Source organism: Silurus meridionalis, chromosome 16 (genome assembly GCF_014805685.1).
Source record: "Silurus meridionalis isolate SWU-2019-XX chromosome 16, ASM1480568v1, whole genome shotgun sequence".
Classification (NCBI taxonomy): domain Eukaryota; kingdom Metazoa; phylum Chordata; class Actinopteri; order Siluriformes; family Siluridae; genus Silurus; species Silurus meridionalis.
Window position 1 is genome coordinate 13,622,237 of NC_060899.1, and position 24,211 is coordinate 13,646,447.

General features: G+C 38.3%; 2 protein-coding genes across 3 annotated transcripts; both read right to left on the bottom strand.

Moving 5' to 3' along the window:
* Positions 1-3,113: 3,113 nt before the first annotated feature.
* On the bottom strand, positions 3,114-11,441 carry znf740b (zinc finger protein 740b). 2 transcript variants are annotated; one of them, XM_046870051.1, is made up of 7 exons: positions 11,314-11,435; positions 9,159-9,256; positions 8,764-8,940; positions 8,057-8,191; positions 7,542-7,674; positions 6,267-6,385; positions 3,114-5,313 (listed from the first exon to the last, which is right to left on the bottom strand). In XM_046870051.1, the coding sequence occupies exons 2-7, from the start codon at positions 9,201-9,203 to the stop codon at positions 5,143-5,145; spliced, it is 780 nt and encodes a 259-aa protein (XP_046726007.1). In that variant the 5' UTR covers positions 9,204-9,256; positions 11,314-11,435; the 3' UTR covers positions 3,114-5,142. The 2 variants fall into 2 exon arrangements, with proteins under 2 accessions (XP_046726007.1, XP_046726008.1); XM_046870052.1 differs by lacking the exon at positions 9,159-9,256 and having other exon boundaries at positions 11,314-11,441.
* A 1,378-nt stretch (positions 11,442-12,819) lies between these two features.
* Positions 12,820-22,797, bottom strand: csad (cysteine sulfinic acid decarboxylase). Its single transcript, XM_046870208.1, has 14 exons — positions 22,652-22,797; positions 20,955-21,100; positions 20,748-20,874; positions 20,579-20,669; positions 19,297-19,519; positions 18,503-18,582; positions 18,349-18,403; positions 18,125-18,241; positions 17,843-17,907; positions 16,570-16,651; positions 15,868-16,067; positions 15,699-15,750; positions 14,680-14,769; positions 12,820-14,154 (listed from the first exon to the last, which is right to left on the bottom strand). The coding sequence occupies exons 1-14, from the start codon at positions 22,671-22,673 to the stop codon at positions 13,981-13,983; spliced, it is 1,524 nt and encodes a 507-aa protein (XP_046726164.1). The 5' UTR covers positions 22,674-22,797; the 3' UTR covers positions 12,820-13,980.
* Positions 22,798-24,211: the final 1,414 nt, after the last annotated feature.

Here is a 24,211-nt window from a genome sequence, read left to right on the forward strand (position 1 = left end):
GGGTGTCATTTACCATTTCAGAGTTTTTTTTTATATATATTTATTTATTTTTAACACTGTGTGAGGGCTCACTCACTGCAAAACTCTGCTGATGCAAACGGAAGTGTATATTTTAATTGTTTATTTTGCATGAATATGTATGAATTATTTGCATAAGTTTGGGTGTGGGTTGCAGGATCTGTTTCTAATTCCCCAGTGTCCCATGCAGTGTTGATGACAGGACTCATCTCGGTCAGGAGAGAATTCCGGCTAGCTAATTAATCTTCTCCTGGATTTATTGTTAAGTTGTTTCTGAATGACAGAATTTTTTTCTCCATCAAATCCCAAGCCCCAAAATCCACATACAGTAGTTTAAAATATGCATCCTGAGCCAGGCTTGAATACTGAAGAAGAATTTGGAGGCCTTTTTGTGAGAAGGTGGCATGAATTTGATTCATTTATCTGATAGTTTAAGAAAGTTTTCATTCATTAAACAGGGGAAATATCTTTGCCTTTCTCGTGTAATTACTGCAATAAGGAATTTCGGTGGACCTACACTCTCACTGATAATTACAATATGAATATGAAATGTCTCTCAAATGGAACCAAATTACTTGTTATGCCGAGCCTGGAGCTTTCATAAGGGGAAAAAAAAAAGCAGACGTTTTATTAATATTTCATTTCCATCATTTTGGTGCCTGACTGCGTTAGTGCTTAGTGTGCAGCTGCGTCCTGAGACGGCGGACGAGAGTGAAATCTTAATGAGCAAAGAGCTGGCACGTGCCAACACCTCCGATAATTAACACGAGCCTGCGCTGGCGGGAAAAGTGACAGATGGTCGTGGCTCGATGCTCCTTGTTCATGGCAAGAATGCAAAAGGAGGAAGTACAATCTGAAGTACTGTCTGTGGACACCGCAGGATAGGATGTCACCAAATAGCTGGTTTTGTTTATTCTTTTACATTTTTTTTCTTCTTCTCACTTACCTTCACGCCTACATGTTGGATATGGAAAAAAAATTGTATTTCCACTGCTAGCTACTAACTAGCTGAAACCCACATGCCATGTAGAAAACTTGTTAGCTCTTACACAACGACTAACGAAATAAAGGTTATTACAATTACACATTGGTTATAACAATATAGGTTGTTACATTTACAGTAACAAGTAGCAAACTAGAAAACCTGCAACAATTCTTTTTCCCTCGAAAAATACCTTTAAAGCTAGCAGGCTCTGATAAAAGAGCAACATTTATATTTCTGAGGTAAATTCCCCCTTAAAATTCCTAATTTACCCACACTGCAAAATAACCTACAACTTTCAAAAAGAAAGAAAGAAATGATTCTCGCACAATCAACCTAGATAAAGAGTTTGGCAAGGGTTAAGCTAGCACAAGCTAATATTACACCTCAGTGGTACAATAGCTAGCTGGTTCTCATTTTATTCCCCTTATTTCTCAACAAATTGCCAATAATTCCAGCTTTTTGGATTAGGATGTGAAAGAACATGGCATATATCTTCATTTAGTAATAGTTATGTTTAATGTTGTGGAACATAAAAAAAATACATTAGTTCTTGTTATCGCTTTTGTTAAAGCAGCTATAAAACATTTGTTCCTTTCCTAAATGTCTGCTAAACTCTGGAGTGTGAGGGGGTTTACCAAGAAATTTATCATCCTGAAGACTTTCAAAGGTTACAAAACTTTATCTCTGATCGTTGCAGCCCTCTGACGATGGAGACTCCTTCCATAAATCGTCATGTCAGCATTCTCAAATCTGTATATAGTGTGTCAGATGTAGAAATACTAGTGTTAGTTGTTGCTATAGAAATGATATCAGAACAAGCACACAAACCTTACAGCTGAAAAATACTGCTGTTGTGGAGGTGGTAGCTCAGCGGTTAAGGCTCTGGGTTACTGCACAGAAGGTTGGGGGTTCAGGCCCCAATATTGCAATGCTGCCACCCTCAAGGCCCCTGAGCAATGCCCTTCAAGCCTCAGTGCTCCAGGGGGCTGACCTTGCACTCTGACCCAAGCTCCTAAGCTGGCTGGGATATGCGAAGAAAGAATTGCACTGTGCTGTAACAAGTATAAAGCGCTTTCCTTTCATCATCTACTAACCTGTCAGAATCGAAACCACTGAAATTGTGTTTCATAAATTTCATATGCATTTTGTCTCCTGTAGAGCCATGTTGCAAGGCAAATTCGACATGTAGAGAATAAAAGACTGAACCGAGCTGAGCTCAAGCTATTGCCCAGTGGAAGAATGAGACATCCTTGATATAGACTATCCAGTCTATCAAATCTGCTCTAAAAGGGATGTATACATCTTATTAGTCAGGAGACAGCAATGTGATGGACACATTAGAACCTAACAAGGTTCGGATAAGGTTACATTAAACCCTACAGTGATGAGGTAGGCATCAGTCACTCCTGCATTAGATGATTGGTTGGGTTGTGTGTACTGTAGGAACCTTCCCAGCCCCCTGTTCTTTCTGTCCCATCCCTGTACTCGTCATAAAGAAGACACTGCGGTAATTGCTCCCCTTCCACACACACTGTAAATCAGAGTGAGAGAGAAAGGATCCATAAAGCTCTCTGCGATCCCAAAGCCAGGCCACTCATTACAGTACATTCATTTATCCAGCTTTTCAGCCTTCATGTCCATACTATACACCTCATTAACTACCATCTGTACCGAACGTCAACGTTGATGCTCCAACAGGACATTATATTGAGCCAACTGAGCCAAAGACTTAATTGCTTCAGTGATTAGTATCAAGAATCTTCCCCTTATTAACGTCAGCATCAGCAGACACATAGATGTGACTTCACTCAATAGCGAATCGCCCTCGGCCGTCTCAAGCTACCTTGAAATGAACTCACGACCCTTTTGGAGACCTGGAAACCAATGCACCAGGTCATGGGATGCGTCCTAATGGGCAGCAAATCATCCCAGGACCATGGAACCCTTTTTAGAGGTTAAAAAGTCAAACATTTGTAGTTGTAGTAGCACTTTTGATAGCACTTTGAATAAGGGGTGTGGTGCCACCTGCTGGCAAATAGAATAACTACATCAACCAAGAAGAAATTTAACATAAAAGGTTAAAAATGATTTCATAAAAACAAATCATACATATCTGAAAAAAGAAATTCATTTATTGTTTCGGGAGAACCTAAATTTCCACTCACTACGCAGTGCCTAGCTGGGTACGAAAGATTTTTGTGCATGTTTTGTGCCTAAAAAACGAAACTGGGAAGAAAAAAATTATACAGTTTCTCCTTTCTTTAACAAAACACAACACAAGATGTTGGAGGGACTGTTCTGGAGGGACAATCTACTTATTAGAAAGTCACAGCTACTAGTTTAAACACCTGTAGCAGTCTAAAGATCTACATAAAAAGAAAAAAAAAGATAGCATTTACCATATGAAATCTACATGTAATCTGTGTTCAGTGTTTAAAGTTTGTCGTACCTGGGTTTATATAGAACTACTGGTTCAGATCCAGTGTTTTAGTGCAGGAAATTATACTCGATAAACGGCAGTGGGGGGGGAGAAAAAACACACACACACTTTTTTACACTTTTCTAAACTGGACTCAAGAGAAACAGTTTTATGCACATAAATGAAATGCATTTCAATGAGGACCTGAGCCATGGTGGACCAATATTTCTATGTCAGTCTGGATAAATCCTAGACCCATGAGACTTGCAATGTTTCTTCTTCAAATAATAATAAAAAATCTTTAGAATTAACGAGAGAGAACATTTTTCAATGAGACGTAATGAACCTGCATGGCTAAAATGTAAAACTCCTACATCCTATAGCATTAAAAGCCTAATATTCTGAAATTGTCCTGAAATAAAACAGATTTATTAGGAAATAATATTAAATTTTTTCAGCCAAGAGAGCACTAAAGACGTTCTTCGCTCTGTGCACTACAACCTTTTCCAGAGCCACGATTTGAATGAATTATAAGCAACAAATTTAAACGATTAACTCAAGCGATTTCTCCGTCAGTGGTCTGGCCCTTCTTCTCCTTCCTCGCTCGCAATCTTTAGTTAACTGTTTGATGCCCCCTTTAACTGTGGATCCATTTATTCTAACAAAACAGCAGAACCAAGACATCGCAATCCATCGGGGTTTCAAGTCGAACTGTAAAACGGATCGCGATTTCATGCACTGCGACGTTAAACATGCTGACCAGCCGTTTCTCTTACAGACTTGTAGCCGCTGTCATGATTGTTCTTATGATCCGTGTCTCCGACCTTCCGTTCATAAATAACCTGGAAAATCGAGAAGGCTGGTATGTAAAAAAAAAAGACCGTTCGGTAGGCTTAAAGGTGACATGGGACTTGGGTTACAATCCAAACACTAACTGGAATAGGGAAACTGGTTAGTCTTAGTGCTCGATAACGATCAAGAGTGGCACAGTGTGATCTGAAACCCAAGTTTGTTTACAGGAGGAAGACAGAGCAGAAATTTCGTCCAAGGAAAGACTAAAGTAACGTACAATGTACATTTCAACGTGGCTTGTCTGAATTACCTCTCCAAGAATATTTGCACGCAGTGTCCATCGTTGTTGATTGAATTAACCTAGTTTCTCTCGCGACCCTAAAGTGACGCCCGGATTAGAGACAAACTACAAACAACACAAACGATAAATCTCTTGCTAATATGAACACAGGGTCATGCAGTTGAGGACACCAGATCCTGGGTTATCCTGACACGACTGAAGAATGGTAGAGAAATCAAAAGGCAACGTGTGACAGCGGCTGAACAGTTGCTTACGATTTTTTTTTTCTAACAAGCTTAACACTCGTGTGTGTGTGTGTAAACTAATCGTCATCCACTGTAACTAAGAAAACAAAGGATTAACCCACTCCTTGGTCCTCTACATGACTCATTATTGCCTGTGCAGTATAAAAAAAACTACGCCGACCCTCCCAGGGGGTCGATATCATCTATAGAAAATACTACAAAAACATCCCTTCAGTCAAATCAGCTTAAAAAATAGCTGAGGATGACCCAGCTGAAGTTCAGCAGCAGACCGAGTCTTTTGATCAGAGTTTCCGGGATCGGTCTGATGCAGTAACGCGTCCCCGAGTGGCTGCGGTGTGTCCACCCTGCTCTCACAGAGCTGACCGGAGGCGCCTCGAAGCCGTCACGCTGTGAGTCGGCTGCTGCTGTTGTTGGCCTGTAGGGGGCTCCACGACTGCTGCGCAGGTTCCTGCGAATACGAACGTCCCTCGCAGCACGACGTGTTCTCCTCCTTGGGGATGCCGACGACACACATGCGGCGGTGCCGCAAGAGCCGATCTGTCCTGGAGAAGTTCTGTAGGGGTTAAAAAAGAAAACGAGATGGTCTGGAATTATATATGATTATGAACGAACACAATACCTCATGGCTGGCTTTAATATAGAGCTCGACTGATAGTGGATTTCACTGATACTGATAGCTGGGTTGGATCGTACTTGCCGATTACCGATTAATCAACCGGTTAAATAGATACTGGATAAAAAACATTTATCTATTAACATTTATTATAGAACTTTGTCACAAACATTAAAAACAGTACTGAATCAAGAAAACGTGCTAAATAAAATAAATATAAATATATTCATTCATAAATATAATTGTATAACTGATAAATAATAAATATAACAGTGCTCTCTATGCAGCACGCAGACTTACGTAAAAACAAACACCACGCGGCGGCAGTTATTCGCCTGTAGAGGCTGCTCTCGTAACGACAGCGGACTGAAAGCCGGAAAAACTATCGGCGCCGATATCAATCGACCTCTACTGATACAGTCTTATCTAAAAGAAAGTCTACAAAAATGTACAAAAAATCTATATGTACACCTGACCACATTCAGCTAATATTTGCTGTTATAATAACCTCCACTCTTCTGGAAGGATGTTCTGTTTTGGAGTGGCGCTTGTGGAGATTTGTGCTCATTTAGCCACAAGGGTGTTAGTAAAGTCAGGCAGTGCTGTAGGTGTGTGTTAAAAATTCATCCCAAATGTGTTCAAAATTACTGCGTTTAGAGCTCTATAGAAGGAGATCTTTCATTCCAACCCATGCAAGGTATATCTTCACCAAACAGGTCTGGGGATATTCCATGACACTGCATTCGAAGCTATCCTGTATAATTGTGTTCCTTTAACTTTGTGCTTACAGTTTAGGGAAGAACCACATATAGCTGGAAAAGCCTGGTGTCCCAATACATTTGTCTGCATTTCTTGCATATGTGTGTGTGTGTGTGTGTGTGTGTGTGTCTCACCTGCTGACAGCGGTCACACTGATAAGGCTTCTCTCCACTGTGCACGCGTTTGTGTCTCTCCAAGTGATAGCGCTGAATAAACCGCATGTCGCACATGTCGCACCCAAACGGCTTCTCACCTACACACACACACACACACACACACACACACACACACACACACACACAAGCTTTATATCTGATGGATAGAACCATTTCAAATTAATAGAAATCAAATATACATGTGAACGCAGGGCAAAACATCCCAGAGCCTTCTTGTAGTATGTGTGTGAAGCCTGTAGAAAAAAATCCCAAATGAAAATCTGAGTCAGGATTAAACAAGTACAAACAGTTAATACACACGCCTATACAGGTTTAATCATTAAAATTAAATCCACAGAATCTGGATTTTGTAAAGGAAAAAAATAAAATAAAAAATTACTGTTGGAAAAGAAAAACATCCCGTCAGACTGTTTGTCTCTGAGGAGCATTTAAATAGACTTTTTACTCGTTTATTTCGTTCCTTTGTATTTAATACGCAGTGAGGTGCAGGGTTGAAACTTTCCAGAAACCTTCAATGGGAACTTCATCTGGGGAATTTGGGAAAATTGGAAACTTACAAGGAATTAATGGGAATTAATATATATAATGTAATCAAATAAAAAACAAACATTTTGTTTGGTCAAAAGATGACATTTATGCAAACTAATACAGATTTAAAAAAACATTTTTGATTGGTTTATTTGTTACTATAATTTTATTGCATAGCAGCTTACACACAGCACAAGGAGGTTTTAAACATATATGTATGTAATTTACACCAAACTCACCAAATGGACATTGACATTATTTTGTGTGCAGGACGAATGCACAGTGCATGTAGGGGGCGTGGCCTCAGTAACCCTGCAGTAAGTGCTCTGTGTACATGTGATTGGTGAATGTGCAGGTGGAAATTCAACTGAAATTGAATTAAATCTGGTTGTTTTAACCAAAATTATCCTGCAAGACATTCAATTTCCCAGTTAGAGACTAACCTGCAATTCTGTAAATTCCCAGTTAATTCCCAGATATTCTAATGGAAAGTTTCCAGTCTTAAAAATTCTTGGAATGTTGCTAGTCAGGAGATCAAGAGCCCTGACACTGGACACTCTTTTAATAAATACTAAAGGAAATCTCTCCTCACCATATCCACACCTTCTGACCAACCAGACCCATTCTGACCATCGAGAACTTAATCGAGTTAAACGGCTTTTACAGGAAGTGCAGCGTTTAAACAGGAAGTGACACGAAGCTCACCCGTATGAGTGAGGATGTGCCGCTTGAGGTGGTAACTGCTGCGGAACGCTCCGTAACAGTGCTCGCAGATGAAGTTCTTCTGCACCTGGGAGTTCAGAGAACCGTCATCACTTGGTGACTCGGGCATCTCCACCTGCACACAAACACACACACAGATAAGTGTATTAATTTCTACATCTAAATGTTGTAATGAAGGATCTCCTGGTATAGAGCTGCTAAACCCTGTTGAACGTGATGAATGTGAACGCTCCACAAGGCCTCCTCACCTCACCTACATCATTACCTGACTTTACTAACACCCTGGTGGCTGATTGAATCTCACATAAATCTCCACAGAACATCTTCCCAGAAGAGTGGAGGTTATTCTAACAGCGAATGGGGACTAAATATGAAATGGGATGTTCAAAAAAGCACATACGAACCAGGTGTCGACAAACGTTTGACCATATGGGGTATTTGGTTAGAAAACATAATATTCATCATCCAAATGATTGTGGTACAGATCGTGTACTTGCCTGCACTTTTTCTCTCACTTTGCTCGGTGTGCCTGACTTCCTGTGTTTCTTCTTCGACTGCACGTTCTGGCTCGACTGCATGTCCTTCTCCTCCAGCAGCCGAGACGAGTGGAACTCTCTGTCCTTATTAATGAGCTACAAGCGACAAGAGGAGCACATTCAAGCCCTGCAGTGTAGTCACATTTTTTGATTTGCAGTTGTGTTTTTTTTTCTTTCTGATTTGCTCTTGTGTGAATTCTTGTTGTTGGGGTTTTTTTCGCTGATTTGCTCCTGTTTTTGTTTTGTATTTTCTGATTTGCTGTTGAGTTTATTTTATTTTTGTATTTTCTGATTTGCTTTTTTGTGTTTTCTGATTTGCTGTTGAGTTTAATTTTGTTTTGATTTTCTGATTTGTTGGGGTTTTTGTATTTTCTGATTTGCTTTTATGTGATTTTATTTTATTTTTTCATTTTCTAATTTGCTGTTATTTTTGTTTTGTATTTTCTAATGATCAGATTTGTGTTTTTTTGTTTATTATTTTCTGATTTGCTGTTGAGTTTATTTTTGTTTTGTATTTTCTGATTTGCTTTTTTTCTGATTAGCAATTTTTTTTACTTTCTGATTTGCTGTTGAGTTTATTTTTGTTTTGTATTTTCAAATTTGCGTTTGTTTTGTATTTTCTGATTTGCTGGGTTTTTTGTGTTTTCTGATTTGCTGTCGAGTCTTACCATGGGTGAACAGCTGACCCCGGATGGCAGCACCATGTGACTGTGGTGATTATGGGCTTCCTGGTTGTGACTGTGGTTGTGGTTCAGTGCCGATGCCATCTTCTTATGGCTGTGTGGAGAACTGGCCTGCATCAGAGCCATGCTGGAGAGCACTGCCTCACAGCCCAGCAATCCAGCCTGCCACAAACACACACAAATACACACATAAAGGACAGTCTATATCACACTTCATGCTTGTTCTCCTTCCTACAAAGCAATGTTTGCAGATGAAGACAGACCAAGACTAAATGCTTGGGGAAAAAAAGCATGTTATGACACTGCAGGATTGACAAGCGCAGGCATGTGACATGAAACAGTACAAAATGCAAAAGTAACATGGGAAGAAAAGCACTGACCCATTTCATGTGATCTCGGACTGGGTTGTTGGTAAGCTGTGACATCGCAGTGGTGTGTGTGCGTGTGTTGGAGGGTGAGAGAGAGCGAAAGCGTCGTACTGGGTACACAGAATGGATAGGTAACACACAGTCAGCAGGGGCGTGAGCCAAGAAAATATCTACGAAAAAGTTCGCTAACTCCTTGAAGATCAGCGGATGGTACTGGGTTCCAGCGCACCACGAATGGAACTGCAGAACCTGCCTCTGTATATGCTCAGAAATAAAAAAGTACCAGACTTGTCACTTGGGTAGCACCAAAAATACCTGAAAGGTACAAAAGATCTACCAGGATTGGTATTACCCTAGCAACAAGGGTACAAAGGGTACAGCTTGGTACCCTAATGTCTTAAGAGTGTAGAAAAGTTGGTTAAACACAAATCCAATAGTTTGCAGACTAGAATGAAGAACACAGCACGGTTTCAGATTTGACCCAATCTTGACAGTAAATTTAAGATTTCAGAGGCAAGATGACAATAAAGAACTAATCAAAGATCATGTGATGAGAAAAAAAAATACCCAGGGGAGAAATCAACCAAATGATCGGTTTTGCGGATGAATCATTGCTAGTAGTTGATTGCTGGAACTATCTGCAAATATCCATACCGATAGTTTTTCCGGGTTGCGTTATACAGGACGAGAACGGCCTCTAGAGGCGACTCACTGACACCACGTTCTGTTTATTTGAAGTGTCCTAATTCATGTTGGATGTAACTGCTTTTATTTATTTGGAGTGTTACTACTTGTTTCAGTTTGAATTTATGTCTTTTATTTTCCTCAATATTTATTGATATAACAAATATATTCATATTTATTTCATTTAGCATATTTACATGACTGAGCACTTTTTTTTTTTTAGATTTTTTTATAATAAGGTTCAGGACTATTTTAGATGGAGTGATGTGTTTGTTTTTAAATCCAGTATCCATTTTGAAAACTATATGATCATTAATCGGTTAGCAGCAAGTACGATCCAACCTAGCTATTGTTTATCAGTAAAATCCATCGGTCGACCTCTAATCCCGAGTCATCAATCACTCTGAAAAGCTCCATACAGGTACAGCTGAGATTATTCAGTTTACATTCACCTTGCAGAATCTGCAACATGTTGATCGTTATTTATTCCTAAAACCTAAATGATCAATTTAATGATCAAGATGGGTCCAAGAAAAAAGATTTTCGCCTTGAAAAAATATACAAAAGATGCTGGAAATCCAATGCACAGTGTCCTTTAGAAGAACACACATTTTACATTTACATTTCTGCCATTTGGGTTAAGGGCCTTGCTCATGGGCCCAGTAGTGTTAGCTTGGTGGTGCTGGAATTTGAACTCATCCCCTTACGATCCATAGTCTAATGTCTTAACCACTATACAACCACCTTAACAGTTTGGTACGAACAAGAAACTAAGGCACAGCTATCATAACACAAATACAGTCGCTTATCGTCCAAAAAACATCACACACAGCATTAAAAACCACGACACAGTGTAAATTATTGTGACTTGTGGACGATTTGTAAAGATCTGTTATGTGAAATAGCTAAAAAAAAATCATTTTATTGAAATGTTGCAGATTCTGGTGTATGCAAACGTATGACGTCACAACTGCAGAAAGCCTTCCATGCATACACAAAAACAGTGTAATGACGGCAATGGAGGAGGGGAAAGTCATAGTGACGTAATAGTGCAGAATAGACAGAATGATGAGTATAGTTTTTTTTTTTTTTTCAAAAAAAATATGCATAAAAATGTGATTGTATAAGATGCAGGGGATCTGCAGTTAAAATACAAGTCCACTGAAGCCCAACTGAACCAGACCCAACAATGAGCTGAAGATCTCAACCCCAACTGATCTATTTACTGTATAACAACCAACGGCTTTGCGTAGTGCCCTATAAATCCAGTGGAGATGTTTTTGGGATCCGACCGCCGGATCAACCACCAAAACCCTCCGTCCATAACAACACAACACCAGACCAGACCAGGGCGTGTGATTATTTCGCCTTCCTCACTTTAACGTGTTTGCAGAGCGTCTTATCAAACAAACCCCTCCCTTTACCGAGCATTTACAGCAACCCGCTGTCGAGAACACGTTCATTTCTTTTTATTTTGATTTACCTTTCGTTTCTTGGCGAGTAATATTTCTCGTCGGAGTTCCTATTATTTTTTTCCCCCAGTTTACAAACACAGGAAACACCACCGGAAGTGCTCTCGGGGGAGAGCCGAGCACGTGACCAAGAGCCCAGTTGAGTGTCTTCCGGTGCAATAGAGGGCGCTCGAAAATCAGGAATGTCCAAAAATAAAGTGAAAATACAGTTGTATGGTTTCGTGTCCTGAATTAATATTAATTATAATTATAATAATTACAAATCTAAGAGTAACAATGGAAAACAGCTGTTTTTGGGTGAACCCAGAGAGAGAGAGAGAGAGAGAGAGAGAGAGAGAGAGAGAGAGACTGATTTCTGAACACAGTGTTTCCTTCTGTTATTGTATGGTTTTCTGCTCAAAGTACTGGGAATAGAAAGAGAGTAAAAAAAAAAAAAAGAAAGAAGAGAAACGAAAGTAAGAAAGGTTGTAAATAATGAATATTACTTGCAATAGGAAGAGTGTAAAAGAGATTAAGAGTGTATGTGTAAAAAAAAAAAGGATAAATAGATAGACAAATAGATTGGTAGAATGATTCCCAAACCCAGTTTAGAGAGAGAGATAGATAGATAGAGAGAGAATGAGAGAGAGAAAGAGAGAGAGATATTCATGAACCCAATGTTCCTGTCTGTTATTGTATCCCATCCACATCAAGGATTGTTCTGAGATAGTTTTTTACTCACCACAGTTGTAAAGCATGATTACTGGGAATAGAAAGATTGGAAAAAAATTGACAAAAAAAAACGAAGGAAAGAAAGATTGATTCCTGAACCCAGCATCCCTTCTGTTATTGTAGCCCATCCAGGATTGACCTGTTGTGTGTTGTTTTAACAGTGAAAATTGTAATTCTGAATATCTTGTGTTTATCCTGAGGTTCCACACAACCAATGTCAGAGAATTCTGTGTGGATTCGCAGAAACAGCTCTCACTGTATGGGGTAAAAATGTTTCCTGTACACATGAATCTTATTTAAGCTACTGTAGACTTTGTGTCACCAGTTATAAACAAACAACACAGGCTAATGTGTGAGAAAAGTTTAGCAATTTCTGAAATACTCTGAAACAGACATCATGTCATGATCACTGTTTTCGTCCCATGATAACGCTGGACCTGTTTCAGCATAATATGATGATGCACTTCTTCCATATGATTGGATGATTGGCTGAATTGTCAAAAACAAACAGGTCTATTATGCACTATATTACTCTCTTTTTTGGCACATTCAAAATGTTCCTGTAAAAGTGCTCACAATGTTCCTTCCTATTTAAGCACAATGAGGACCGCTGGGTTTTGCAGCAGCAAAGGAGTAAGTGCAAAGTCACAGTCTCCATAAAAACCATGGCAGCCAATGACCATCTAAAACAACACAAACTGGATGAATCTCATGGTTATATATTTTGATATATATATCTGTTTTTAAAGCAAGGGTCTGTTACACCAAATATGAACTCTTTCATTGACTCTGTCTCAGGCACAATTTTTAAATATTTAATACAGTAATATGTAAGGGGATATATAGTTATAACAGGATATATATCAGATTACAACAAGTCTTATACAACCAATTTACATTAATTAGCCATATTTAATACACTTGAAACGGTGGTTAAACATTCAAGATGCTTTTTTTCTTAAAAAAAAAAAAAGAAGAAAATGTAGAAGTATGCAAATGCACTTAAGTATCAAAAGTTAATGTTTACCCCCAAAACAAACAAACAAACAAAAAAAACAGCTATAACTAATTCATTACGTTCTGTCGCCAATTTATTCCAAACCCGATTTTTCTATTGAAGTCTCTTATGATATGTTGCATTAATATACATTAATATACATTCTCTATTCATTATATATTCATTATCTACAGTCTTCAGGGACAAATACCACAGAGGTGAACAATTCCTCCTCGTAGCCCAGTTGCTGTGAACAACTTTTCTCTGTCTATATGATTTTATCTCTATAAAGTGCACGGATACCTTATAAACTGCTCAGACCTGATCTGTCTCAAAAAACTTCAGGATCATTGTCAGGAGGTTATTGACTATAAGAAACGGTGCCTTTTTCCCATTATTATAAAAATAAAAGTATGAAAATTGACCTACATTAAATGTTTTGTTTAATTAGAAAAGTTGGAAGAAAGTGGAAGACAAAGTCCATAGAAGAAGAATGGGAAAAAGGCTGAACAGGAAGTGAATTAAAGAAGCTCCAGCAATTCTTCTAAGACACTTAAAGAAGGATTTTGAGGAACTGGGGAAGGAAAGACAGTGAGACAGAGAGCGAGAGAGTGAGAAAAAGATAGAACAAACACAAGGGGAGGTCTGTTTTAAAAGTCAAACAGTGGTGAGATCCTGGAAGACAAAGTCCACAGCCAGAGTAGAAGAATGAAAGAAGGTCGAACAGGAAGTGATGAATAAAAGAAGCACCAGCAATGTTTCTTAAAAACTTCGTTCTAAGTCAGTGGTCCTGAATCTTATCAGCCAAGCACCGCTCCTGTTCCGGCTAAATTACAAACTGATTTATGAAACCCACTGCTTGTCTAAGAAAATCTAAAGGTGATCGAGGGCCACCTTAAAGGGTGCCTCTGAAAAGAACAATGATGGACAATGACTAAAGAACGAATGATCAACGGCACCCGGAGCTCATTTACAGATCTTTCCCCAGCCTCTCAATCTCGTCGAGGAAGAAGTCCAAGTCGCTGTGTCGCAGCTGGGGAGAAAGGATGACCATGCGGAAAAAATTTACCCGACCATCCAGTGGCTGATAACCCACCATCATAGAGCCACGTTTCATCATGCGTTCCTTGATGAGTGGTGCCACCTGGTGGACAAGGTACAACATTATATCCTTTGAACAACAAAACAGCACATATTCAGTTAAAAAAATAAAATATATGGCAAAAGTATTGGGACACCGGACTTTTCCAACCATATGTGGTTCTTCCCTAAACTGTAAACACATCCTTTTCTTTTAACTTTGACCAGGAGACACAAACCTTGTTTCAGCACTGCTCAATGATGATCTGCTTTACATGGGTTGGATTAGAAGATCTTTAGTGACCTGCAATAGAGCTCTGACCTCAACCCTAATGAACACCTTTGGGATGACCCCAGACCTCCCTCACCTACATCATTGTTAACATTACGGAGCTAAATAAGCACAAATTTCCAAAACACACTTCAAAATCTAGTGGAATATTTTCCCAGAAGAGTGGAGGTTATTATAAGAGCAAATGGGGATTAAAAGTGGAATGTGATGTTCAAAAAATATATAGGAATCTTATGGTAAGGTGTCTACAAACTTTTGTCCATATAGTGTATACTCAGATATTCTCTATAGGCTAACCTTGGCTAATTTTTCCTGGTAAATGGTGTCATTCTCTTTTCCTCTCAGGCTGGGTGGCACAAACCAGAAGCACACGTTCACAAACTGCGGCTGTGGAGAAAGTAATATTGAACAGCGTGGTTGCAGGTTGAATAATTTTACTGTGTAAAGTTGAATCGTTTTTACATCCCCAATTCCAAAAAGTTGGGACACTTTAGGATGTAAACTTCCTAGCACCTAGTCTCCTCAGTTTCCAGATGTATAGAAGACAGAAGAGACCTTGTTGCAGCCAAATGTTTTTTTTTTTTTTACAAATTTTGTTTTGTTTTATTGTGAATAGAAAATTGATTTATTCCATTTGTAAATGATTGCATTCTGTATTTAATTTACCCAGTTTCCATTTCACCCAGTGTCCCAGCGTTTTTGGAATCGGGGTTGTCGTTGACTGAACGCTAACACTTGTATATAACACGTGTGTGTGTGTACCCTGTGAGTGTTTGTGTGGGTTTACATTGGGACTAATTACCTTTTTTTTTTACCTCACATATTGTTTCTAATCAGTGGAAGTAGAGTTGTAAAGGTTCAATGATCAACAATTTCTATTTCTTACTAATATATTTTCATTAAAAACTGGTCAAAATTAATAGTTTAAACTTGATAGTTTGTTTTTCTTCATATGTATTAAGTTGGTGAAATGTTTATTATTTTTAACTGCCTTTAAATCCAGAATGTTTGTTTCTAATTGGATTGGCCTCTTGTCAATCATCTAATATAACCTCCCTCAAAATCATTATAAACAGTTACTTATTTATAGAGTTGTAACTCGGCTTAAACGAGATATCATGACAGTCCTATGCTAATACTAACTCTAGTTTAACTTCTGTATGTTTTAGGGGATAGTGTACGTGGGTTGAAATGGCGGAGAACTCAATAAGCATAAATAATCTTTTAAATCCTAATAAACTCCATTAATAATTACTTTTCAGCGACCAAATTTCTACTTATCTTACATAATTGCACCTTTAAGTGTGTAGTTGTACCTCAGAAACCAGCTGAAAACCTGCTCTTTTCTTCATCTCCTCAACAAGATACCTAAAGCAAACAAGAAGCTAGTAATCTATAACCACACACTCGTATCAAAATATATGAAATGTTTAGCAGACCAGACAACATCTATCAACTAATACTTTTAAAATGAGAATTGAATACCTTGTATTGGCGAAAGCCTTGTCAATCCGGTCAGCGAGGCCCTGCGAGCCTGTTGCCTTCCACATCAGCCACAGTTTCAGACAATCCACTTTGCGTCCACATTGGATGGACTTGTCCCCGGTGTCCAAACGTGTGTCATAGAACTTGTCTTGCTGGAATAAGTAGGTGGCGTTGGCGCAGTGGCAGTGCATCAGAAGATTCTGGTTTAAAAAATTGTTTTTTTCAAACAAAGAAACAGAATTCACGATATATACAATATACATTTTCCCAGCCATATTTAGTGCTTTCCCAAAGTGTTACAACAAATTTGGAGCCACACAGCTGTCTTTGGATGTGGTATGAAATTGTCTCACAAAGCCAGCTCCATGAAGATATGATTTGCATGGGTTGGAGTGGAAGATCTTGATTGGCCTGCTATAAAGCTCTGACCTCAACCCTATTAAATACCTTTTGGATGAATTAAAATGTTGACTCCACCCCAGGCCTCCTCATCCTTTATCAGTACCTGACTTTACTAACACCCTTGTGGCACAGATCTCCACATGAACACTAAAATCTAGTGGAAGATCTTCCCAGAAGAGTGGAGGTTATTATAACATGAAATGGAGACTAAATGTGGGATGGGGTTTTCACAAATATCTCTCTCCATGACATGATAGTAAAGACTTAGTATTTTTGACAAACCATCCCACAGGATCATACCGTCGTGTCTCTCAGCAGAATGACGGAGCACTGAAGGCCAGTCATCAGCATTTTATGTGGATTCCAGGTTACAGAGTTTGCCCTGAAAACAACAGAAAACAGGGAAATGCAACAGAATGAAGAAAGAGGAAGTTACACCATACCTTTTGTAGATGTCATGATTAACAAAGGTTTATTGAAAGTTTACTGGCATTGCGCAATGAACTTATTGCACTCTGAACTGTGCAACATGTAAACAAAAAGAGGTTAAAATGCTTTCGTCTTAGATTTACTTCTTATTCTGAACTTAAACTTGTTTTATGTGAAAAGTCATGACAGTTAACAAAACTGACATTTCCAGGCTTTTTATTACAGAAATTATATCAAAGACATTACCAGAGATATTTTTCCTTCATATTATTTAAAAGAAAAGGTATTCTAGCTGAAAGTAAATTGCATTTTACTGTATGTAATACAAATTGTATGTATTATATAGTAATTTGTAATTGTGTATGCAGTCTATATGAAATAATTATTTCTCCTCCGTATTCTTCAGATTTTCCTCAGTATTCCTCCAGTTCTAGTTTTCTTAAGCAACTTTATCTGGCACCTTTTTTGAAAGGAAAACCCAAAGGTGCTCGATTAAACTTGCATGTAATATTCTCCACTAATTCTGGCTTTAGTAACTGTTCTGTACCCTTGGTCCCCTGACATAAAATATAAAAGTGCAAGTTATATTTTTTTATCTCGTATTCTGATTTATATTGTAACATTTTAGAATTAAGCTATCTAAGTTAGCTAGCTAGATAAGTTTTGTCACTGAACCATGTAAACGAGCTAGCTAGCTAAATTAGCGGATAGTTCACTTCTGTAACGTAGCTTGTTAAATTAAGTTAGGATTCTAATTCATAATCTGTACTGGAGTTCAGTCGAAAAGTATTAGCGAACCAGTTGTCAGGTAGCAGAATATTTTCATAATGACTGCTTAGTGAACTGCACAGGATTGGACAAGATGAATTTATTAGGTTAGATAAGGTTAGATTAGATTAGATAAGATTAGATTTACCTATATTGTCATTGTGCAAAGTACATGTACAGAGCCAATGAAATGCAGTTAGCATCTAACCGGAAGTGTATAAGTGGCCTATTTACAATAAATAGCAATATGATAAATGAGTGTATAAGTAATATATATTCATTACTAGTTGAATATGTTAAAATGTGATATGACTTTCAGTTAAGTAGAATTCTCCTTGATGGTACTCTTGGTACTCTGTCATATGTGTGTATATACCTTTCAATTCCTGCTATTAGATGTTTGTGCTTCTTGGAAAACAGGACACTTCCTCCCCAAGCAGCCTGTGGAACAAATAATGGAAAAAGGCTACTTATCTGTCTTTAAGATGACTTAAGCTAGCTGAGACATTACCTAATATTTTCTCAGAGCTAATGGAATTTCAGGCTTGCATAATACTCAGATGGTGTTGTGCATCGAGGAAATATACTATGTTTTGATGTTTCATGTTCCCATATGATTTTATCTAACACGACAGCTGATAAGGAGGACACGACGTACATCGACATGCATCCACATTCCGTTCCTCTCACTGACGTCAGCTATGCGGTCCAGTGGGTCGAAGGCTCCTTGAACAGTGGAGCCAGCTGTGGCATTCACGAAGAACGGGTAAGCACCCTATAGTAACGAGAAAAGGCTAATCAGATGGCAACCACTAAAATTTCCATTACATTTTTCATAAAATGTGATGAAATACAAGTTTGTTAAAAGAGTAATGCATATACTTGTGATTTGGCATGAACAATTTTAGCCTCGAGATCTTCTGGGATCATTCTGCCACTGTGGGTACAGAGAGGTTAAAGAAGATTAAAGTAGACTCCAGGCGACAAGGCGTATTCAGAAGAAGGCAAAGCAAAGACTTTGTATTAACAAGTGTACCTTTCATCTACATTCACATTGTAAATGTTCTCTGTCCCGATGCCAAGAAAAGCAGCCGACTTTTTCATGGAATAGTGGCTCTGTAAAGAGACAAGCGTGGAATTTAAATTGTACTTTTACTCAAATACATTTCAGAGAGTACCTCACATTTTCAGTTTGGTCCACAAACACATTCTGGAGTTCATGTCCTGCTTGCCTCACACATAAAGTGAAATGTTGGCCTTCACTATGTTCAGCTAACTTTAGGTTTGTAAAATTATCCGGTAAAGTTTGCAGTTTAACTAGTTAAGCTAGTTCAGCTAGCTAGTTAGCTTTTGTCATTTGGCCGATTAAATAAGCTAGCTAAATAAATAAACAAGTTAGTCACTTTTGTAAATCGGTTTGTTAAAGTTACTAACTTGCTAGTCATTGCTAATATACAGTAATTTAGAATTAACAAGGGATCTATAAAGGTTATTAGATATCATCTAAACATTAGCTATGTATAACTGAATTAGCAGAATATTTTCATAATGACTATTGTTAAGAAAACTAGCTAGACTTGCAGGATTAGACATGATGGGCTTGTGGATCAGTTAAATTCTGTTTGACGGTTGAGTAGTTGAGTAGTGGTAGTTGATGTACTTTTCTGACTTTCAGTTAGGTAGGTTCTGCCTCCATAATTCTACTTTAAACCGGTATTAGCCATACTTCTACTTAAGTACAGTTTCGCTTCACTTGACCCTCCCCTTGCAAGGAATACGACAACAAAGTGATTGCTTTTTAATTGGAACGAAAATTATTCTTCTTTTTACCTCCTGCGATGTGAACACAGCCAGACGTGGGACAGACCACATGCCTTGCATCTTCACCTGTGGAAACGCCCAATATCGAGCCACATTCATGGCATACATGTTAGAAATTGAGCCTCCTGGGCAGAATATACCATCCCCCTCAGACCAGCCTACTCGGGAGCGCAGACTGCGGAGGACCACTTCTTCCATCAGAACAAAGACCGGAGCCACCTCGTAGGTGTACCTGTAGGATAAACCATTTTGGATGGATGTTTTGCAGATTCTGAGCAAGTCATCCACTCAGTACGCCAACAATTACAGGCCTGCTGTTATTAAATGGGTTGCAAATGAAAACTGAACAATCACAACTGAGAATACAGCAGCACTGAAGGTGTCAGATTGTCACCATGGGACAAACAATCTTGATAACAGGAACCTAACTAGTCACCCCCATCACACCAACCCATCATGCATTGGTTTCCTATAAACGCCCCCTTTGTGTATCATTCCTCACTCAATCATGCAGTAAACATGATTGGTTATTCTTTGACTCCAGCTTTACTGCTGCCTCAACACAAGGATGAAGCACTTTGCTTTGATGTACTGGTAAATCGTTGACTGCATGAGGGAGTCGTGGACGAAGTAGACAAAAACGTGTACTTGAGTAAAAGTAGAGATACAGTAGGTAAAAAATGACTTCAGTAAAAGTAAAAGTGTCCCTTTGAACTTTCACTTGAGTAAAAGTGCAAAAGATTTTGCCTTCAAATGTACTTAAGTATCCAAATTGCTATTATTTATTAAGGCTATAATGTCCCTATGATCATTTTTGTCATAAGACTCTTTACCTAATCAACTCAGTTTATGTGAAAAGACTGAAATGATATTAATAGATGAATGATATTAATGAGTCAAACACTGATTTATATCCATTTAAATGATCATGAGCCTAAAAGATTATTTTCAAATTGGCCACAGGTGTTGTGGGAAGTTAGAGTCAGGAGTTTCTTCCATCATTTATTCCTCTCAAAACCTTCTGCTTGTAAATGATGCGTGAAAAAGCTACTTAAGTACAGTAATAAATTTCATTTACTTTGATACTGTCCACCCCTGGTCCACAGTCTATCTCACGGTGACATTTGTGCTGCATTGCTCTGAAAGAGTTAGAGCACTAGTCTAATTATCGTTTATATAACGTGATAGTTATTGAGGTTATTTAGCAGCTGTATCATCTAGTAGCGACAGTAGTAATACTCATTATCTTTTTTCCAAGGACGCCCACTTGTGCCAACTAGGCCACACTTACTGACTGGTGTTGAGTGTCTCAGTGAGGAGGCGTCCAGTCAGGGCATGGTAGTCCACTCCAGCGAAGAGCTGATTGAAAAAACGAGGGTGACCTAGAATGAAAAAAAGTGTACAGCTGCAGATTTCTTTTAGGCCTCAAATCATTTCTATTAAACATTCAGACGACTTACTGGTTTTTACACTGTATTTGGCGATGTTGTGTACTCTCTGCAGCAGCTTTTCATGAGATTCCCCATTTTCCCTCAGCTCCAAGTCCAAAAGATCCCTTAATTGGTCGGGATCCTTCCACTCACACACCTGTAAATGTACGGGCATGCTTTGTTAACATTCAAACTCTTTGTGTGTGACTTAACGCTCGGCGTGATTGCGCGTATGACCTTTTCCTTCACATCTGTAGCTTTATGAACCGCCTCCTCGAGGATCACCTTGACAGCCTCAGAGAGGAAGTGCTCGCCTAACGAACGGTCCAGGTCCACTTCATCCTCATCAGTGTGGCCATTTGTGACCTTGCTCCTAGTACACTCTAAAGACATCCACAAAAGTCAAGTCAAGTTTATTTCTATAGCGCTTTTCACAACAGACATTGTCTCAAAGCGGCTTTACAGAAATCAACAGTTAAGGTGGATGGTGTGTATTTATCCCTGATGAGCAGCCATGGCGACTGTGGCAAGGAAGAATTCCCTTAGATGTTATGAGGAAGAAACCTTGAGAGGAACCAGACTCAAAAGGGGAACCCATCCTCATTTGGGTGACATCAAGAGTGTGATCATAGTCTTTAAGCAATACAGAACACTGGAGAGTGAGAACTAACATGAGCACTGGAGTGTAAGATTATAAGTAATGTTCTTTCTACAGTCTTCTACAGTCATTATGGTTATAAAACTAGGAGCTACTGAGCAACTCATAATATAGCTCATTACAGATCCAACACCAGCTTCTCCATGACAGAGCCTTTAAACACTCCAGGAGGTCCAATGTCAAAACAAAAGCATGTGAGCGACATTTTTTTTTGTTGTGAGTTTCCATCTAACAGTTACTCTAGATTACACAGTTAATACATCAACACAAATAACTAGCTATGTAACACATAAATCATAGATATGTATCTCAGCAATAAATATCTGACTCTAACTGTATCCAGTTCTTTGATAAGATAAGCATGAGGGAAACAAAAATGCCAGAACTCTCCAATGCTACATCCACAACTGAAAGGGGAATTCATCTTAATCTAAACTAAAAAGGCAAATGCTGACTCAAACATTGATTCCCTACACAAAAGGGAAGTAAATCTTAAATAAGAATTGATTCACAGATTCAAGGTTTGATTTTTTTGTTTACTATTTTCCTGTAGGTTTAGTGCTCAACTCAGTGGCTCTTTAGGTCTTAAAGAGTTAAACACTGGTCTGCAAAAACGGCAGAGAAGCCAAATATAGTCATGATGAAAATACTTACTAACTCAAACAATAATCCCCTAAAAAGACAGAGATGGCCACAATTCATTGCTCCCTCTCTCTCTATCTCTCTTTCTTCCTTTTTTCTGTAAATCAGTGATGGAGCCCCTGAAACATTTCACTGTTCTTGGTCATAAATGAAAATTCTAAATCCCAACACTGGTCCACTGGTAGATAGAAGACTAAATCTTGCACATGAAATAATTTACTGACTAAAACACAGATTCATTAAAGAGCAGAAGAGTTGATTTCAGTTGTAAAATAAAAAAAAAGAGAGAAAAAAAAGCATGAATCGTATATTTTTAAATTCAGATTGATGGATTGTCCCTTGTTAAGAAGAAAAAACATGAGGCAAATATATATTAGATTTTTTTTTACTGTATTTAAGGAAACTGAAAAACAAACAAACAACTATACTTTTTTTTTTGCTTTTTAAAGCTTTAGATTCAGTTCATTGCAGTTCCTAGTAACATACAAACATCCTTCCTTTCTGTTATCTGTTTTATCAACAGAAATATTACTTTTATTTGGAAAGCATTAGCAATAAACACATGCAACAGTTTTATTTCATAATTCATTGTTTTCTCCTTTTGTTAAAAGGATTGTTTTGTTGTTCCCCTCACCAATAGTAATGGTTGAACTCATCTCTGTAGTCTCCAGCGTGCTCTGCAGGCGCGACTAAACCTATATGTAATCCGACATAAAGTCTAATTTAAGTAGAACAGCTGACCAATGAGAAGCGGGCAGAGAAGACGCATTGTCACGCCATTGGTCCAGAGAGGCTGGACTTCTTCTGCTTGCATAAACCTCCCTGAAGCAACAACTGTGAAAGGTAGTGAACCAAAAATAGTACAGAATGAACAGTCTGAGACGTTTTTAACCCTGAACGTTCATTTATATCCCAACAGGGAGGAACAGCATGGTGGTATGTGTATGTACAGTAACCAGTCCATAACCAGCAATGTACCAGTAACCAGTCCACATTATTTATCACGATAACATTTATCACCTCATCACATTGAAATCATTATAAAAAAAAAAACCCAACTCAAATTAAATGATTAAATAAAATGAAATTTGCCTAATTTGCATAAGATTCGTATTAGCCAATCAGCGACCAGTTTCTAAAAACTGGACGGCGTAAAGGTCAGTGATAACGTGATCCCACGTATTTCACCTGTGCTTGACGTGTGTATCTATCTATATGTGTGTGTGTGTGTGTGTGTGTATATGTATGACCAAAGTAAACTCATGAGCATGTGGATTGTAGAGATAAAATAGTATTTATAAATAATTGGATTAATAAATGAAAAATGTGCAAAATCTGAGTAAAAGTCATGTGTCATGTGACGTGTCCAAAAGCACTTCTGAACAAACAAACGAACAAACAAATCAGATGTTCACGAGACCTTTCAGTAATGGTGATACTTACTTACAGAAACAACAGAAAACTGCACAGTAAGATTCAGACTTCTCCAGAAAAAAAGACAAGACATTACAACATAACTTTTCTAAGAGAAGTACATGCTAAAGTTGAAGCTCTACAGAATTCACACCGCAAAAAACAATGTAGCACCAGGAATCAAACCGCGTTCCAACACTGACAATTTAATATTTAGCCCATAAATCCTGCATTTAAAGCAAAGTGGTTCAGTCCACACTTTTGCACCTGCACATCACACATCAGACCATAATCAACCTGTAATAGAGCCCAAATTATAAATCAGTTAAAAAAATCTAAATTACATTATAAACCCTGATAACACAGTTACTCATTAACTTCCAGTACTTTTCACCACTACGTTAATCATTAACCTCATAATTTTTTTTTTTTTTACTATTTACCTAAAATGGACTCAAGGTCCCAAACCTATAAAAAAAGACCTTCAAGTGAACAAATAATAATTAAAAAAGTCTAGGGATGAGAATAACTACAATGACGCTAATATTAAAGTGTACATTTCTTTACATAACCTCAAATCTGTCATGATGGGGGAAAAAAGTCACTTTTATAGCATTGGGAGAGAAATATGCCATGCAGTCTGACTGGTGATGCAATGGAACCGTAGCTCCTCCTCCTATCTGATTACTTGGCACACAGTACAAGGGTGAACAAGGGTGAAAAACCCGGGTGAAAACCCATCAGGGTGAAACAACGTGATACTTGCCGAGAGGACAAAGTT

Coding starts and splice junctions, on each gene's coding strand:
- znf740b (XM_046870051.1), bottom strand. CDS start 9,203: ATGTCACAGCTTACCAACAACCCAGTCCGAGATCACATGAAATGG. Junction 7,675..8,056: donor AAGTGAGAGAAAAAGTGCAG/GCAAGTACACGA, acceptor GTTTGTGTGCAG/GTGGAGATGCCCGAGTCACC. Junction 5,314..6,266: donor AGTGTGACCGCTGTCAGCAG/GTGAGACACACA, acceptor TAACCCCTACAG/AACTTCTCCAGGACAGATCG.
- csad (XM_046870208.1), bottom strand. CDS start 22,673: ATGAGTTCAACCATTACTATTG. Junction 16,068..16,569: donor TTCTGCTGAGAGACACGACG/GTATGATCCTGT, acceptor TTTTTAAACCAG/AATCTTCTGATGCACTGCCA. Junction 14,155..14,679: donor ACCAGGAAAAATTAGCCAAG/GTTAGCCTATAG, acceptor CTTGTCCACCAG/GTGGCACCACTCATCAAGGA.